General features: G+C 45.8%; 1 protein-coding gene across 1 annotated transcript in view; it reads right to left on the reverse strand.

Moving 5' to 3' along the window:
* LOC140064909 (arf-GAP with SH3 domain, ANK repeat and PH domain-containing protein 1-like) overlaps positions 1 to 19,308 on the reverse strand; it is a 131,653-nt gene that overhangs the window by 29,004 nt on the left and 83,341 nt on the right. The window contains exons 10-12 of the mRNA XM_072112231.1: positions 4,650 to 4,750; positions 4,153 to 4,222; positions 1,376 to 1,463 (exon numbers count right to left, since the gene is read on the reverse strand). Coding sequence (XP_071968332.1) covers positions 1,376 to 1,463; positions 4,153 to 4,222; positions 4,650 to 4,750 — 259 coding nt within the window. The remainder of the gene's footprint in view (positions 1 to 1,375; positions 1,464 to 4,152; positions 4,223 to 4,649; positions 4,751 to 19,308) is intronic.

Below are 19,308 nucleotides of genomic sequence, written 5' to 3' on the forward strand. Positions count from 1 at the left end.
CTTAAAGGGGTATTCTCGTCTCTTAAAGGGGTATTCTCGTCTGGACATTCACATTTAGTTTCATTAATCTGCCATATATAAACATTTCTTCAATTAGATGTTATTAAAAAAAATGTTCCTGTGTGAAGATAATTTCTCATAAATGTAGTCATATTGTCCCTTAGAAACGAGATTGTGTCCTTGGATACGGCCACCTCTGCTGGAGGGATTGCACAAAGACACAAAAGTTTTTTGTATATGAAATATACGGGAGTTACTGTAGGTCGCACAGCCGTCCTGTGGTATTGATTGCTGAAGCCAGGTGGTCCGGCAGGACTCAATAGCTCATGTCTGGCCACCGCTGCCAGATTGTGTGGTGGTCGTATCCGAGGAAGCCATCTCGTTTCTAAGGGACAACATGGCCACATTTATGAGAAATTATCTTCACACAGGAACATATTTTTTAACATCCAATTGAAGAAATGTTTACATGAATTTATTTAAATGTAAATGCCCAGACGGGAATACCCCTTTAAAGAGTCTGTGCCAAGCCAAGTTTGCACAGATAGGGGTTATAAGCTGATCGGTAAGGGTCCAACTGCTGAGATCCCCACTGATCATGAGAATTGGTCCCCCCACAATTCGAGAATGGAGGTCTTAATTTTCACAAGTGGCGGGTTGACCATGCGTTCCTGCCACTCCATTCAATTGTACTGTATTTTCGACATTCTCATACTATTGGGTGGAGTGGCAAAATGCCTGTTTTGCCTGGGGTCCTGTTCTTGTGATCGGTGGGGGTCCCACAAGTAATCATAATCATCTTGTTACCCCCTGTCCTGTGGATAGGGGATAAGTTGTTACAACCCCTTTAACTACTTCAATTATGTCAATCTATAAAACCTTCATGAAAGAAAAGGGGTCTTTGTACTTTTGTGAGAGATGTAGGTCTATATATTTACTTGCACATCTCTACTGATACTTTAGTGCTTGGTCTTTTTCTGTTTGTCTAGAATATCTTTGTTGAACTGAGAAACCATAAAGCCTCATATTTTAGGGGAAGGGAAGTAAACAATAAAGATTCGCCAAGCAAAGTATTTTTCATCTTCTCAGCGGGGTCAATTACTATTTTACTATTTACTATTTAAAACTATAAAAACTTGATCCACACGTTCAAGGGTTAACCTGCAAAGAATTTAAAGGGACATTACTAACATTACTAGAATCTTTCGGACTGATAACGATTACTCCCCTATCTCATATAAATGCAACAAAACTAGCAGCTCTTTTATACCTCTATAAGATTTTGGGTGTTAGTGTTTAGAGCTATGAAAGAATGGAGGGATTGATGGGGAATGTGGGAAGTTCTAGAAAGTAAAGAAACAGAAAGGGAACCTACGGGAGATCAGGTCAAAGCATTTCTTGTCTTCCATATTCGGCTTCACTTGGCACGTCAGCAGGTTTAGTTTGGCTGGTTGTCGATTAGGCTGCAGACAACAGAGAAAATTTTACTATAATTCTTGTTGTTAAGGACACCCGACTTACAGACGACCCCTAGTTACAGACGGACCCCTCTGCCCCCTGTGACCTCTCTGGATGTTACTTTAGTCCCAGACTGCAATGATCAGCTGTAAGGTGTCTGTAATGAAGCTTTATTCATAATCCTTGGTCCCATTACCGCAAAAAATATTGAAAATCCAATTGTCGATGGGACAAAAAAAAAAAAAATTTGTCTGGGGTTACAATTATAAAATATACAGATCTACAAATACAGATATACATACAAATTCAACTTAAGTACAAACCCAAGGAACCTAAGGGACCACCTTACGTACAAGTCCCCGGGTTACGTACAAGATCGGTTTTGTAGGTTTGTTCTTAAGTTGAATTTGTATGTAAGTCGGAACTGTATATTTTATATTTGTAATTCCAGACAACATTTTTTTGGTCTCTGTGACAATTGGATTTTAAAACCTTTGGGTTGTCATAAGAATCAATATTAACACTAAAGCTTCATTGGCAACATCCAGAGGTCCCTTTGTAACTAGGGGCCGTCTGTAAGTCGGGTGCTCTTAAATAGGGGACTGCCTGTACAATTGTTTCTCATAGGTCTTTAAAATTGTTGTCTCGTGAAATTGTTATCACTAATGTACTCGTTTTTTTGGTGTCAACGATTGAATTGTGTTTCACCTGCACACTGATGTTTCAAGTGTCTACAGGGTCTTAGAAGTCTTGGAGTTATATATTACTTAAAGGACACCTGTCATCAGGTCAGTGTCACTTGTCCTGTCACTACTACCTGTTGGAGCAGCTCACAAGGATCCATCCCAGCCTTTATCTAGTTATTTCATACATTATTCATTGTAAAATCATCTTTTCTTTATTATGTAAATGAGGCTGGTCACATGGTCAGAGGCAGTGATGTCACCCCTGTTACCCCTCCCCTCTCCTCCCCCTGCTCATGTCTGTGTGTAATGTATAGTAAAGCATTGCTAGTGTGTCTGCTGCATCTGCTGACATGCTGCATCCTCCTAATATACAGGTGAGAGACACAGACATCAGCTACACATGAATCTGACATGTTCTGCTGTAACATGGCTGCCTGGAGCTGCTGTATCTCTCCTATACACACACACACATGCACACACAGGCTGCAGGGGGCGTGGCCACCAGCACCAGGAAGCACATCATTATACAGCCTCACATCATTATACAGGCTGTCAGTCATGCACTGGGGGTGTGGCTGTGCCTCCCACTCATGAATAGAGTGGACAGCTTGAATATGCTAATGCTTCATTGGACATTTCACAGGTCATTTGCATACAGCTTTAGGACCTCATTGCTTAGGGTTACAGGCATGTAGAGGGACAATGAAGGGATAGAGGCAATGCTCTCTAATGGCAGTTTATGAAAATATATTTAGTTTAGGGGGGTTATTTTGCATGACGGGTTCTCTTTAAAGAAGGAAGCTGAACTTCCAATCGTGTTCTATGTGGTTATTCTAGAGGGGGTGTTGGACCCCTACAAATCTGAACTTTATAATCGGGCATCAGTATTATGAACCTGGAAAGCACCTTTAAAGGGAACCTGACATCAGGAGCATTTCAGGCTCCCCCACGTCCGGGGCAATTCAGGGAAAATTGCCGCAAATCGGAAATATTCGGGTAACACGTCGGGAAAAGCGAATCGGGCCCTTAGCAAATGACCCCCAATGTAACGTTTTCCCGACGCTGGGGGGTGTGGAGGGCTGCTTTTTTTTACTGGCCACTCCCATGGGACACTGCTGTAAGACAGTTGTCGATTGGTTACCAATAACAAAATTTTAAAATGTATCAACTGGGTGGATTGTTGTGAACAATTTTTTTAAGGTACTTTTTTAAGTAATTCTGCTTAGTTTTTGTAAAAATGAGGCTGAAGAGCTCTCCCTCCGTATTCCATCCTATAATATTGTGTGTGTCTATGGAGGCTGACTACATGCTTACCCCTTATCTTACTGTGTAAGGCGAACATGTACAGCCCATGCAAAATGGACCCTTTTGTAGGTCCAATCCCACAGACAGCACACATTGCACAGGAATGGAGTCCTTGCGTCATACAGAAATAGGATGCAAGGACTCCCTATCTGTCTGCTGAACTAGAGCGCCCGATGCTTTAAGTACATGTTTGTGTGTAGCCAACCTTAGTTTATACAACTCTGAGCAGTAACAATCAACCCTTTCAGCTCTCTCCCTGGCTATAGTATTTTATTGCCATTACTTTCTAACAAAAATCTTATCAATCTCTGCTCAGCCCATCTTTTCATATCAAGCTGAAAATTAAAATAACAGACAGGGAGAGAAACAATTCTTTTAGAAAATAATGTTTATAGACAACTATAGCGAGGGAGTGAGCAGGTAAGAGTTAGCACTCACTGCTCAGAGCTGTGTAAAAAAAAACTCAGGGAGGGCTGAAGTAAACCTGTAGTCTAGCTGGAACACAGATCTTCCTTAACAACAGACAGTTAGGAAACATTAGAAAACATGCACAGTTATACTTGAAAGTCCCCGAATTAGTGTTATAATCAGGAGGTTGATTGACCTGACGGTTAATAAATACCGATCCTTGTAAAAAGACATGTATAAAACTATTATTTGTAAATGTATCTTCAGGTATCGTCATACTCTTAGATCCACATACCGTTCCATGTGCAATGGTCAGGTAACAGTTCTTGACTGAGCACTTCCTCTTCTGCCACACTTTCCTGAGCCTGAGGATACAGAGAGAAGATAATACACAGGCTCCGCAGTAATAAGGAAATCTAGAGACCTAGATTTTTCCATTTGGTCTCAAATAATTTGGTGTCCAAATTCCATTATTAGCATATGGGCCATGGAAAGTAATAGGGAGATTTATCATCAAGTTTCTGAGGTAAAACTGTTCAACCAATCAGAGCTGAGGTTTAGTTTTGTAAACAGCTGTGGGGAAATGAAAGCTGAGCTCTGATTGGTTGGTAGAACAGTTCTGCTCTCAGACACTTCTGATAAATCTCCCCCTATGACTCTTAATAGGGTTGGACAGAAAGCAAAAATACCCCCCTCCCCCCTCTATTGTACATCTATTTTTTACATGGGATAGTAAAGCCCACAATGCCCTGTGTGCTCAACAAGTAACACAAGAGTAGCCAGCTCACGTACCCATCACTCTTCTTGTACAAGTATCCATGTTTTTCGGTGCCATACTGCATGTTTCCTTGCAGCTGATGCATGCTGTAGACAAGCTGCTTACTGATTGAATCCTGTAGAAGATAGAGTTTTTAAAAAAAAGATTCCCAGTAGAAACACAACTATCCATCCCTGCACCCCCCCCCACCTTGTATTATTTTACGCTTACTTACTGCAGAGCATCCTTTACTCTTTTCTATTCCACATCTGCGTCCACTATTAATGCCATGATGCTTCAACATTTTATTCAGAATTTACATAAAGGTGATGATTCTCACTCTTTTGTTGTCTGTTTGTGGTCTGTGTCAGGGGCGTAACTACAGTGGGAACAGCCATAGCAGCTGCTATGGGGCCCGCAGTGTCAGGGGGCCCTGATATCTGACCTGACACACTGAAGAAGGGAGGGTGTGCACCATTTTATACATACTGGCAGAGATTTATCAAGCTGTATAAGAGTAAGAATGTACTTAGCTGACCATGGTACCAATTACAGCTCCCCTTTCTAACATTGATGAGCACTGGTAAAATGAAAGCTGAGCTGTAATTGGTTGCCATGAGCAACTAAGCACATTCTTACTCTTAGGCAGCTTTATAAACCTACCCCATTGTGCTGCACATTGTGCAACATTTTATGTATATAACATTTCACATTCTCCATGATAAACAGCAGAAATGAGAACTATAAGGGGAGAGGGAGGGAGGGCTAGGAATATTTCATCTCCACTTCCTAGCATATATGCTGTGTGTGTGTATATTTACTGTATATAGTGGGGGTCATTTACTAAGGGCCCGATTCGCGTTTTCCCGACGTGTTACCCGAATATTTCCGTTTTGCGCCGATTGTACCTGAATTGCCCCGGGTTTTTGGCGCACGCGATCGGAATTTGGCGCATCGGCGCCGGCATGCGCGCGACGGAAATCGGGGGGCGTGGCCGAACGAAAACCCGACGTATTCGGAAAAACCACCGCATTTAAAAAAAAAATTGTGTCGCGAAAATTTCACTCACCTTCATCCTGGGTAGGCCGGTGTATTTCGAGGCATTCCAGCGGACTTCAGCGCAGCAGCGCCACCTGGTGGACGGCGGAGGAACTGCATTGATGAATCCCGGCCGGACCCGAATCCAGCGCAGAGAACGCGCCGCTGGATCGCGAACGGACCAGGTAAGTAAATGTGCCCCAGTGTGTCTGCATTTGAAGTGTATATACTGTAAGTGTGAGTATATACTGTGTATATATTTTATGTGTGCATATATACTGTATATAATGTGTATATATTGCATGAGTGTGTCTATGAATGTATACATGTATGTGTGTAAAATTGTATAAATATGTGTCAAGTTTTATTGTATATAAATGTGTGTATATAGGAGTCTATTGATTTGTGTGATTCTAAAAACATATACAAATTTTTATAATTTTTTTAAGGTGTAGGGTGTAGTCTGCTATGGTGCTGAAGCTCTCGTGGTTACGCCTCTGGTCTTAATTTGTGAAAAAAAATATTGGAAAATGTTTTTTTTTTTGTTAAAGGAAACCTACCATTTGATTTGATGCATTATGAATAGAGATGAGCGAGCACTAAAATGCTCGGGTACTCGTTATTCGAGACGAACTTTTCCCGATGCTCGAGTGCTCGTCTCGAATAACGAACCCCATTGAAGTCAATGGGAGACTCGAGCATTTTTCAAGGGGACCAAGGCTCTGCACAGGGAAGCTTGGCCAAACACCTGGGAACCTCAGAAAAGGATGGAAACACCACGGAAATGGACAGGAAACAGCAGGGGCAGCATGCATGGATGCCTCTGAGGCTGCTTAATCGCACCATTATGCCAAAATTATGGGCAACAGCATGGCCATGACAGAGTGACAGAATGAAGCTAGATAGCATCTAAAACATCCAATAATTGACCCTGACACTATAGGGGACGGCATGCAGAGGCAGCGGCAGCAGGCTAGAGAGTGGCATGGCGACATACCCTAAATGGACTCATGCTTCAAACCAATGGGTGGCAGAGAGGAACCAAAGGAGGTGAGCAAGAAGCGCTCAAATAATATCGGTACATGATAAAAGTTTGCCAGTATATTTTGTGGATTACACAGCAGGGTGGCGACAAAGTTAACATGGAAGCCATGAAAACAACCCAAAATTCTGCCTGACACAGCTCGTTTGATAAGGGGACCATGTATGGAGGCAGTGAACTAGTAGTAGATTAAAGGTGCTGCAGTTAAAACTATGTTAGTTGGATCTTGGCATGGAGCTGGCGCTCCGCTGCCAGGCGAGCTTTCGCCAATCCAAGCCCCTGTCTCTAGGCTACTCCCCAAACAGCACTTCTAAGAACCTTTTGTATAAGATCAAGTGTAGTAGCGTTCTTATAAGTTTAGGATATGGCGGGTGAGGGGAATGTAAACAGATGCGCAAGAAGCGCTGAAATAATATCGGTAAATGATAAAAGTTTGTAAGTATATTTTGTGGATTACACAGCAGGGTGGCGACAAAGTTAACAAGTTTGATGTGGAATGCCCTGTAATAGCTCTTGGGCGGTGTGCCTTTTATCGCCTAGGCTCAGCAGTTTGAGCACCGCCTGCTGTCGCTTAGCGACGGCACTGCTGCTGTGCCTAGAGCTACCGACTGATGGCGCCATGCCCACGGATGGTAATTCGGAGGAGGAGGAGGTAGAGGAGGGTTGGGAGGAGGTATAGTAGGCCTTTGAGACCTGGACCGAGGTAGGCCCCGCAATTCTCTGCGTCGGCAGTATATGACCAGCCCCAGGGTCAGACTCGGTCCCAGCCTGCACCAAGTTAAGTGTAGTAGCGTTCTTATAAGTTTGGGATATGGCGGGTGAGGGGAATGTAAACAGATGCGCAAGAAGCGGCTGATGCGCATGGAGCTGGCGCTCCGCTGCCAGGCGAGCTTTCGCCAATCCAAGCCCCTGTCTCTAGGCTACTCCCCAAACAGCACTTCTAAGAACCTTTTGTATAAGATCAAGTGTAGTAGCGTTCTTATAAGTTTAGGATATGCCGGGTGAGGGGAATGTAAACAGATGCGCAAGAAGCGCTGAAATAATATCGGTAAATGATAAAAGTTTGCCAGTATATTTTGTGGATAACACAGCAGGGTGGCGACAAAGTTAACAACTTTGATGTGGAATCCATGAAAACAACCCAAATTTCTGCCTGACACACCTCGTTTGATAAAGGGACGATGTATGGAGGCAGCTATATGGACGACTTTTGGAGGTAGCAATGGAGACAACGTGTGGAGGCTGCTATGGAGACAATTTAATTTGGATAGTGCCTGTATGTGGCAGTCCCAAAAATTTTTCAAACCAGAGGAGCAGGTAGGTGGCCCTCCAGTAAAATGGAATAGATTGAGTGCCTGTATGTGGCAGTCCAAAAAAATTTTCAAACCAGAGGAGCAGGTAGGTGGCCCTCCAGAAAAATTGAATAGATTGAGTGCCTGTATGTGGCACTCCCAAAAATTGTTTAAAACAGAGGACCGGGTAGGTAGCCCTCCAGAAAAATTGAATAGATTGAGTGCCTGTATGTGGCACTCCCAAAAATTGTTTAAAACAGAGGACCGGGTAGGTGGCCCTCCAGAAAAATTAAATGCATAAAGTACTATAGCTAGAGCCAGTGGGCCCTGTCAAAAAATAGCCAGTTTCCTCTGCTTTACTGTACAAAGAGGAGGAGAAGGAGGAAAATGAGGAGGAGGAGGAGTGGATCAATTATTCAGGTTGAGCTTCCTTCACCTGGTGGAGATTGGAAATTATGAGAAATCCAGGCTTTATTCATCTTAATAAGCGTCAGCCTGTCAGCGCTGTCAGTCGACAGGCGTGTACGCTTATCGGTGATGATGCCACCAGCTGCACTGAAAACCCGCTCGGACAAGACGCTAGCGGCAGGGCAGGCAAGAACCTCCAAGGCGTACAGCGCCAGTTCGTGCCACATGTCCAGCTTTGAAACCCAGTAGTTGTAGGGAGCTGTGTGATCATTTAGGACGATGGTATGGTCAGCTACGTACTCCCTCACCATCTTTCTGTAAAGATCAGCCCTACTCTGCCGAGACTGGGGACAGGTGACAGTGTCTTGCTGGGGTGACATAAAGCTGGCAAAAGCCTTGTAAAGCGTACCCTTGCCAGTGCTGGACAAGCTGCCTGCTCGCCTACTCTCCCTCGCTACTTGTCCCGCAGAACTACGCACTCTGCCGCTAGCGCTGTCAGAAGGGAAATACTGTTTCAGCTTGTGCACCAGGGCCTGCTGGTATTCATGCATTCTCACACTCCTTTCCTCTGCAGGGATGAGAGTGGAAAGATTTTGCTTGTACCGTGGGTCCAGGAGAGTGAACACCCAGTAATCGGTGCTGGAATAAATTCTTTGAACGCGAGGGTCACGGGATAGGCAGCCTAGCATGAAATCTGCCATATGCGCCAGAGTACCAACGCGTAAGAATTCACTCCCCTCACTGGCCTGACTGTCCATTTCCTCCTCCTCCAACTCCTCCAACTCCTCTTCTTCTGCCCATACACGCTGAACAGTGAAGGACTCAACAATGGTCCCCTCTTGTGTCTCGCCAACATTCTCCTCCTCTTCCTCCTCATCCTCCTCCACCTCCACCTCCTCCGATATGCGCTGAGAAACAGACCTGAGGGTGCTTTGGCTATCAACAAGGGAATCTTCTTCCCCCGTCTCTTGTGACGAGCGCAAAGCTTCCGACTTCATGCTGATCAGAGAGTTTTTCAACAGGCCAAGCAGCGGGATGGTGAGGCTGATGATGGCGGCATCGCCACTGACCATCTGTGTTGACTCCTCAAAGTTACTCAGCACCTGACAGATATCAGACATCCACGTCCACTCCTCATTGTAGACTTGAGGAAGCTGACTGACCTGACTACCAGTTCTGGTGGAAGTTGACATCTGGCAGTCTACAATCGCTCGGCGCTGCTGGTAAACTCTGGATAACATGGTCAGTGTTGAATTCCACCTCGTGGGCACGTCGCACAACAGTCGGTGAGCGGGCAGTTGGAGGCGGCGCTGCGCTGCCCTGAGAGTGGCAGCATCTGTGCTGGACTTCCTGAAATGCGCACAGATGCGGCGCACCTTCGTGAGCAAATCTGACAGATTGGGGTATGTCTTGAGGAAACGCTGAACTATCAGATTTAACACATGGGCCAGGCATGGCACATGTGTCAGTCTGCCGAGTTGCAGAGCCGCCACCAGGTTACGGCCGTTGTCACACACAACCATGCCTGGCTTCAGGTTCAGCGGTGCCAGCCACAGATCAGTCTGCGCCGTGATGCCCTGTAATAGCTCTTGGGCGGTGTGCCTTTTATCGCCTAGGCTCAGCAGTTTGAGCACCGCCTGCTGTCGCTTAGCGACGGCACTGCTGCTGTGCCTAGAGCTACCGACTGATGGCGCCGTGCCCACGGATGGTAGTTCGGAGGAGGAGGGGTGGGAGGAGGAGGAGGCATAGTAGGCCTGAAACACCTGGACCGAGGTAGGCCCCGCAATCCTCGGCGTCGGCAGTATATGACCAGCCGCAGGGTCAGACTCGCTCCCAGCCTCCACCAAGTTAACCCAATGTGCCGTCAGCGATATATAGTGGCCCTGCCCGGCAGCACTCGTCCACGTGTCCGTGGTCAGGTGGACCTTGTCAGAAACGGCGTTGGTCAGGGCACGGATGATGTTGTCTGACACGTGCTGGTGCAGGGCTGGGACGGCACATCGGGAAAAGTAGTGGCGGCTGGGGACCGAATACCGAGGGGCGGCCGCCGCCATGAGGTTGCGAAAGGCCTCGGTCTCTACTAGCCTATAGGGCAGCATCTCCAGGCTAAGCAATCTGGAGATGTGCACATTAAGGGCTTGGGCGTGCGGGTGGGTTGCACTATATTTGCGTTTCCGCTCCAGCGTCTGGGGTATGGAGAGCTGAACGCTGGTGGATGCTGTGGAGGATCGTGGAGGCGACGATGGGGTTTTTGTGGCAGGGTCCTGGGCAGGGGGCTGACTATCAGCTGACACAGGGGAAGGAGCAGTGGTGTGCACGGCCGGAGGTGAACAGGCTTGTTGCCACTGAGTGGGGTGTTTAGCATTCATATGCCTGCGCATGCTGGTGGTAGTTAAGCTAGTAGTGGTGGAACCCCTGCTGAGCCTGGTTTGGCAAATGTTGCACACCACAGTCCGTCGGTCATCCGGTGTTTCCTTAAAGAACCTCCAGACTTCTGAAGATCTAGCCCTCGCCGCAAGAGCCCTCGCCACGGGAGCTTCACTAGTTGACACATTTGGCGCTGATGCACCAGCTCTGGCCCTGCCTCTCCGTCTGGCCCCACCACTGCCTCTTCCAACCTGTTCTGGTCGAGGACTCTCCTCCGTCTCAGAAGCACTGTGTTCACCCGGCCTCTCAACCCAGCTTGGGTCTGTCACCTCATCATCCTCCGATCCCTAAGTCTGCTCCCCCCTCGGACTTCCTGCCCTGACAACAACTTCCCCACTGTCTGACAACCGTGTCTCCTCATCGTCGGACACCTCTTTACACACTTCCACTACGTCAAGAAGGTCATCATCACCCACAGACTGTGACTGGTGGAAAACCTGGGCATCGGAAAATTGCTCAGCAGCAACCGGACAAGTGGTTTGTGACTGTGGGAAGGGTCCAGAAAACAGTTCCTCAGAGTATGCCGGTTCAAATGCCAAATTTTCCTGGGAGGGGGCAGACTGGGGGGAGGAGGCTGAGGTGCAGGAGCTGGAGGAGTGGCGATTTCGGTGACATGGGTGGACTGCGTGGAAGACTGACTGGTGGACAAATTGCTCGAAGCATTGTCAGCAATCCACGACATCACCTGTTCGCACTGTTCTGGCCTCAACAGTGCTCTACCACGAGTCCCAGTAACTTCAGACATGAACCTAGGGAGTGTAGCTCTGCGGCGTTCCCCTGCTCCCTCATAAGCAGGTGGTGTCTCACCCCGGCCAGGACCACGGCCTCTGACCCCTGCAGTAGTTGGACGCCCACGTCCCCGCCCTCGTCCTCTACCCCTAGCCCTCGGGTTAAACATTTTTAAAATGAGAGTTATAGCTTTAATTTTTTTTTAACTTTTTTTTGTGTTTTTTTTTTTTTTTTGTGTTTTTGAGTTTTTAAAACCAAACGATGCTATCCTATTGCTATGGCTATTTTCTAGCCAAGTATGAAAGCACACTACTATGCCAGATGAGATGACACTGAGTTAAACAAAATAAACGTAAAATAAAAAAGGACAAATGGCAGACTGTGCCTAATTGAAATCCAACCCCTACTAAATTTTCCCACTTCGGTCTTTGCAATGGATATGTGCGTCACTAAGCGCAAAACACAGCGGTCGCAAGTCTCACTACAAATTGCTCACAATTGGCTAGTATATGCACTGCAGCAAGGACAGCCACCAGCAGATCAACCAGAAATCAAATATATAACGCTACTGTAGGCGTAAGCCGTTTGGATTCTCCTATGGCTATTTTCTAGCCAAGTATGAAAGCACACTACTATGCCAGATGAGATGACGCTGAGTTATTAAACAAAATAAACGTAAAATAAAAAAGGAAAAATGGCAGACTGTGCCTAATTGAAATCCAACCCCTACTAAATTTTCCCACTTTGGTGTTTGAGGTGGATTTGTGTGCCACTAAGAGCTAAACACAACGGTAGCAAGTCCCCCTGCTAATTCCTCACAAAATGGTACTAGATGCAAATAAAAAAAAAAAAAAGTAGAACGTTATTGTAGCCCTAAGAAGGGCTGTTGGGTTCTTGGAGAATCACTCCTGCCTAACAGTAAGCTAATAGAACAGCCTAACGCTTTCCCTGACCAGCAGCAGCTCTCTCCCTAGCGGCAACCAGACAGAGAATGATCCGAGCAGCGCGGGCAGCGGCTAGTCTATCCCAGGGTCACCTGATCTGGCCAGCCAACCACTGCTATCGACGTGTAAGGGTACCACGTCATGCTGGGTGGAGTGCAGAGTCTCCTGGCTTGTGATTGGCTCTGTTTCTGGCCGCCAAAAAGCAAAACGGTGGGAGCTGCCATTTTCTCGAGCGGGCGAAGTATTCGTCCGAGCAACGAGCAGTTTCGAGTACGCTAATGCTCGAACGAGCATCAAGCTCGGACGAGCATGTTCGCTCATCTCTAATTATGAAGCAAACATACCTTGACAATACTGTAGCTACACTGATGCAGGATCATATCTTGTTTAATCCCTGTGCTGAGTGGTTTTGCTGATAAAACAGATATAACATTATGATAATGAAGCTCTGTCACTTCTATGGCTCCATCAGCGCTTCTCCTAGCACGTGAGTTATTCTCTGCAGGAGAGCATGATGTAATCCCTGGGTTGTGCCTGAAGGTAGAATAATCAATTGCTGCACTGTCCCCCAGCTGCTGTGTATGAGTCATCCAGCTCAGGTTGATTGGTCATGTCTTGACTAACCTCTATTTGTAATTACAAACTCCCGTGTGTAATGTGTTTATCCAGGCAGCCAGCTTGACCCAGCTTTCCCAAAGTCCTGAATATTATAATAGTTTTTTCAGCAAAACCACTCAGCTCAGGGATTAACCAAGATATGATCCTGCATCAGTGTCGCTACAGCATTCTCAAGGTATGTTTGTTTCATAATGCACCACATCAAATGGTAGATTTCCATTAAGAACACAGTAGTTTCCAATGTCTGTGATGGGTGACAAACAGATCTCCATAGGCTCAGGTAGGGTAAAAACACAGGGGCAATAAACACCGCAGGCAGTTTGCAACAGTCATACAATCAGCTCCACCAGGAGCATAACCAAATGTGACAGGTAGGTGACATCATCTGTTTTATTGGATAGGCTGTGAATTTAGAAATGTGCAGAGTTTAGGACCCCTGTGGATTTACTACATTTTCACTCTAAAGATGTTAACTTGTCACCACTGAGATTACTTTTTGCTTTTTATTCGGAACAATTAATTTCTGGCAGAATTGGAGTTCATTAGGGATTTGTCTTTGACAGTAATGAGCAAGGCATCTGTTAGTCACTGTTCCCAGAGACATCTCTGCACATATATACAGAGCTTCATCATGACAGACCATGATTTTGCTTATCCAACCAAATCCCCCATACATTTTATTATGCTGAAGGATTGTATTATTTTGAGGGAGGTCATAGCAAAATCGGACCTACTGTAGATAGCACCCAAATCAGCAGCTGAAGGACTTGCAAAAAAACAAAAGTAAAAGAGCAACTTTCTAGATTTGCAATTTGTTACAAGAATTGAATCTGTAAAAGTGGGTCCTAGAGTTGACCTAGAAAGGAAATCTACCATCAAAATCCATCCTGATAAACCAGGGACATTACTCATAGATCCAGGCACCGTGATTGGTAATCTTCTCATATATGATATCCATAGTCTCTTCTTCTTATAGAATCCAACTATTAAATTTATGCTAAAGAGTCTGAATGGCAACTCCATGCTGTAGCTTCACAGGCTGTTATACTGTCTTCCCCTCCCCCCTGCTTTCTAAGCCTGACGTAATCTCACGGCAGCGGAGAAAGTTTAAGCGCACAGTGGGAGGCGTGAAGTGCTCACTCAGTGTAACAACCTGTGAATCTATAGCATTGAAAGGGGGGGGGGACGACTGGGATTGCTCTTCTGGATTATTATCATGATGTAAAAAACTGATTTTAGAAGGAAGTTGGCAATAGATAACAGATATAAAAAGATACCACAGTCACGGTGCCTGGATCTATGAGTAATCTCCCTGGTTTATCAGGATGGATTTTCATTCTAGGACCCGCTAAGGGTCCTTTTCCAAAGGTATTCATTTCTTGCAACACATTGGGGGTCATTTATTAAGGGCCCGATTCGCGTTTTCCCGACGTGTTACCTGAATATTTCCGATTTGCGCCGATTTTCCATGAATTGCCCTGGGTTTTTGGCGCACGCAATCGGATTGTGGCGCATTGGCGCTGGCATGCACGCGACGGAAATCGGGGGGCGTGGTCGAATGAAAACCCGACGGATTCGGAAAAACCGCCGCATTTAAAGCAAAAAATTGGTCGCACGGGCCATACTCACATGCACCAGGAAGAGATCAGTGAACTCCGACGCAACTCGGCGGACCTCGGCGCAGCAGCGACACCTGGTGGACATCGGGCGCAGGACCTTCATGAATCGCCGGAAGACGACTATAATCGAGTTTCAGACACACACAATTGGGGAGTTTTATTTAAAAGTGAAATTAAAAAGTTTAAAGGGGAGGATCATTTAACCGTGAAAGAAAAAAGTTTGCCCAAGACACCCCACCATATTCAAGCTCTAATATGTTGTGCTTAAGTGTAGTGATGAGTTGACCCTCAAAATTCGGGTTATAATGAAGTGTGGGGTTGGGTCCGGAGAACCTGAACCCTTTGCAATTCGGGTCTACCCATCACTACTTAAGAGGTCTTTTTAAATATTAAAAAGTTCTCAATTTTTGCAGAAAAAAACCCATAAGGGCCAAATAAAGGGCAAATGTCTATCAGATGTGTTAACAGAAAATATCCAGGTCGTGGGAATGAGGGGTCGGAGAATGGCAAGTAACAATATTTCTTCTTACTCCTATGGTCTTCCGGCAAAGAAAAAAACCCCTAGCACTATGTTTACTCCATTAATGATCCCCAACTGTTTTGGGTCACATCAAAAGACATCAATGCAGGGTGACACTGCTGCTGAATGTCCATCACAGCCAGCCCACTACATGTACATTATGTGCCAGCATACCCCTAGTGCCATCATCTTTCTGTAATTAGTATCTATGAGGGCGGGGAGGGTAGTTGCTCTGAGTAAGTTCTCCCCCCATCTATACCATGGATAGGTGACAGAAGTTATCCGTACAGAACACAACGTTGCTAATTAATCTGTCAGAGCCGGCCTCATCTCAATACCATTTGGTGAGAGCTTCTCCTCCTATTTAGAGAGGGGACCGGTTAATGGCATATTAAATGACCCATTAATGTTCTCCTTTCATGCGGCCCTCGTAAAGTAATTAGTGTTTTTTTTTTTGAAGGCTTATGTCCCTATTTTAATTACTGGAGAAAATAATTTGTACCATTTATGTGTTTGTCAAAATGAGTCAGTGTAATTGCATTTTGCCTATTAAAAAGTGTATATTTGTGTTGGCTGCTCTTAAAGGGGCAGAGATGGGATGCAATATTAATGCCATGAAGAGAACAAAGTTCTATACCAACTGGGTCTACAAAAAAACATTTTTTTTAGAAGACCATGTGAACAAAGCCAAAGTATAATGCGGTAAGTTTGCTGGTTCTGCTGGACCATTGATGGATACTTTTATATATTTTTATGCAAGGTATTTACTAAGACTCTCCTGGTTAATAACAGAGAACAATGATCATTATATGGTCCATACTATAGAAAATAATAAATATATATATATTTAAAATATTTTTAAAATCTTTGGCAGAAGATTATAAGGCTTGGTGCCCTCCCTGTAATATCTAATCTATCATATGGCATCATTTATAGCAGGGTGTACTGTTGTGACCAGTGTCGGACTGGCCCACCAGAGCATCAGAGAATCCTCCGGTGGGCCCCAGGTTCTAACACTCTATAATGGGCCCCTGTTTCTTCATTTGGAAACAGGTGAAGTAATAATTTGATATTATGATTAGAGATGAGCGAACACTAAAATGCTCGGGTACTCGTTATTCGAGACGAACTTTTCCCGATGCTCGAGTGCTCGTCTCGAATAACGAACCCCATTGAAGTCAATGGGAGACTCGAGCATTTTTCAAGGGGACCAAGGCTCTGCACAGGGAAGCTTGGCCAAACACCTGGGAACCTCAGAAAAGGATGGAAACACCACGGAAATGGACAGGAAACAGCAGGGGCAGCATGCATGGATGCCTCTGAGGCTGCCTAATCGCACCATTATGCCAAAATTATGGGCAACAGCATGGCCATGACAGAGTGACAGAATGAAGCTAGATAGCATCTAAAACATCCAATAATTGACCCTGACACTATAGGGGACGGCATGCAGAGGCAGCGGCAGCAGGCTAGAGAGTGGCATGGCGACATACCCTAATTGGACTCAGGCTTCAAACCAATGGGTGTCAGAGAGGAACCAAAGGAGGTGAGCAAGAAGCGCTCAAATAATATCGGTACATGATAAAAGTTTGCCAGTATATTTTGTGGATTACACAGCAGGGTGGCGACAAAGTTAACATGGAAGCCATGAAAACAACCCAAAATTCTGCCTGACACAGCTCGTTTGATAAGGGGACCATGTATGCTTACAGTTCATGCCAGTCGCTGCACTGGCTGCCAGTCTCCTTTCGAATACAGTTTAAAATAATAATAACCCTCATCCATAAAGCTCTGTATAATGCTGCACCCCCCTACCTCTCCTCTCTTATCTCAGTCTATCGCCCAACCCGTGCTCTTAGATCCGCCAGTGATCTTAGATTAACCTCTACCCTAGTGCGGACCTCCCACTCGCGTCTCCAAGACTTCTCTAGAGCTGCACCAATTCTATGGAATGCTCTGCCCCGGACTATCAGACTAATACCTAACCTCCAAAGTTTCAAACGTGCTCTTAAAACCCATTTCTTTAGGCAAGCCTATAACACTCATTAACTGCATGAAGTTTTAACTCTTCTACTAACCCGTCCTGTGTCGTCCTCCCATCTGTTATCCAGCAACCAACAGGCACCAGACTTCTCTGCAGTCCCATTCACCCTGGACCCGGTATATAAGATGACGGCTGAGTGGTTCAAGCGACAGCAATTCCATTTATTATATTTTTATAGTAGGCCTTTGAGACCTGGACCGAGGTAGGCCCCGCAATTCTCTGCGTCGGCAGTATATGACCAGCCCCAGGGTCAGACTCGGTCCCAGCCTGCACCAAGTTAAGTGTAGTAGCGTTCTTATAAGTTTGGGATATGGCGGGTGAGGGGAATGTAAACAGATGCGCAAGAAGCGCATGATGCGCATGGAGCTGGCGCTCCGCTGCCAGGCGAGCTTTCGCCAATCCAAGCCCCTGTCTCTAGGCTACTCCCCAAACAGCACTTCTAAGAACCTTTTGTATAAGATCAAGTGTAGTAGCGTTCTTATAAGTTTAGGATATGCCGGGTGAGGGGAATGTAAACAGATGCGCAAGAAGCGCTGAAATAATATCCCTAAATGGTAAAAGTTTGTCAGTATATTTTGTGGATAACACAGCAGGGTGGCGACAAAGTTAACAACTTTGATGTGGAATCCATGAAAACAACCCAAATTTCTGCCTGACACACCTCGTTTGATAAAGGGACGATGTATGGAGGCAGCTATATGGACGACTTTTGGAGGTGGCAATGGAGACAACGTGTGGAGGCTGCTATGGAGACAATTTAATTTGGATAGTGCCTGTATGTGGCAGTCCCAAACATTTTTCAAACCAGAGGAGCAGGTAGGTGGCCCTCCAGTAAAATGGAATAGATTGAGTGCCTGTATGTGGCAGTCCCAAAAATTTTTCAAACCAGAGGAGCAGGTAGGTGGCCCTCCAGTAAAATGGAATAGATTGAGTGCCTGTATGTGGCAGTCCCAAAAATTTTTTAAAACAGAGGACCGGGTAGGTGGCCCTCCAGAAAAATGGAATAGATTGAGTGCCTGTATGTGGCAGTCCCAAAAATTTTTCAAACCAGAGGAGCAGGTAGGTGGCCCTCCAGTAAAATGGAATAGATTGAGTGCCTGTATGTGGCAGTCCCAAAAATGTTTCAAACCAGAGGAGCAGGTAGGTGGCCCTGCAGTAAAATGGAATAGATTGAGTGCCTGTATGTGGCACTCACAAAAATTGTTTCAAACAGAGGACCGGGTAGGTGGCCCTCCAGAAAAATTAAATGCATAAAGTACTATAGCAAGAGCCAGTGGGCCCTGTCAAAAAATAGCCATTTTCCTCTGCTTTACTGTACAAAGAGGAGGAGAAGGAGGAAAATGAGGAGGAGGAGGAGTGGATCAATTATTCAGGTTGAGCTTCCTTCACCTGGTGGAGATTGGAAATTCTGAGAAATCCAGGCTTTATTCATTTTAATAAGCGTCAGCCTGTCAGCGCTGTCAGTCGACAGGCGTGTACGCTTATCGGTGATGATGCCACCAGCTGCACTGAAAACCCGCTCGGACAAGACGCTAGCGGCAGGGCAGGCAAGAACCTCCAAGGCGTACAGCGCCAGTTCGTGCCACATGTCCAGCTTTGAAACCCAGTAGTTGTAGGGAGCTGTGTGATCATTTAGGACGATGGTATGGTCAGCTACGTACTCCCTCACCATCTTTCTGTAAAGATCAGCCCTACTCTGCCGAGACTGGGGACAGGTGACAGTGTCTTGCTGGGGTGACATAAAGCTGGCAAAAGCCTTGTAAAGCGTACCCTTGCCAGTGCTGGACAAGCTGCCTGCTCGCCTACTCTCTCTCGCTACTTGTCCCGCAGAACTACGCACTCTGCCGCTAGCGCTGTCAGAAGGGAAATACTGTTTCAGCTTGTGCACCAGGGCCTGCTGGTATTCATGCATTCTCAAACTCCTTTCCTCTGCAGGGATGAGAGTGGAAAGATTTTGCTTGTACCGTGGGTCCAGGAGAGTGAACACCCAGTAATCGGTGCTGGAATAAATTC

This window comes from Engystomops pustulosus, chromosome 6, assembly GCF_040894005.1.
Source record: "Engystomops pustulosus chromosome 6, aEngPut4.maternal, whole genome shotgun sequence".
In the NCBI taxonomy this organism is placed as follows: Eukaryota; Metazoa; Chordata; class Amphibia; order Anura; family Leptodactylidae; genus Engystomops; species Engystomops pustulosus.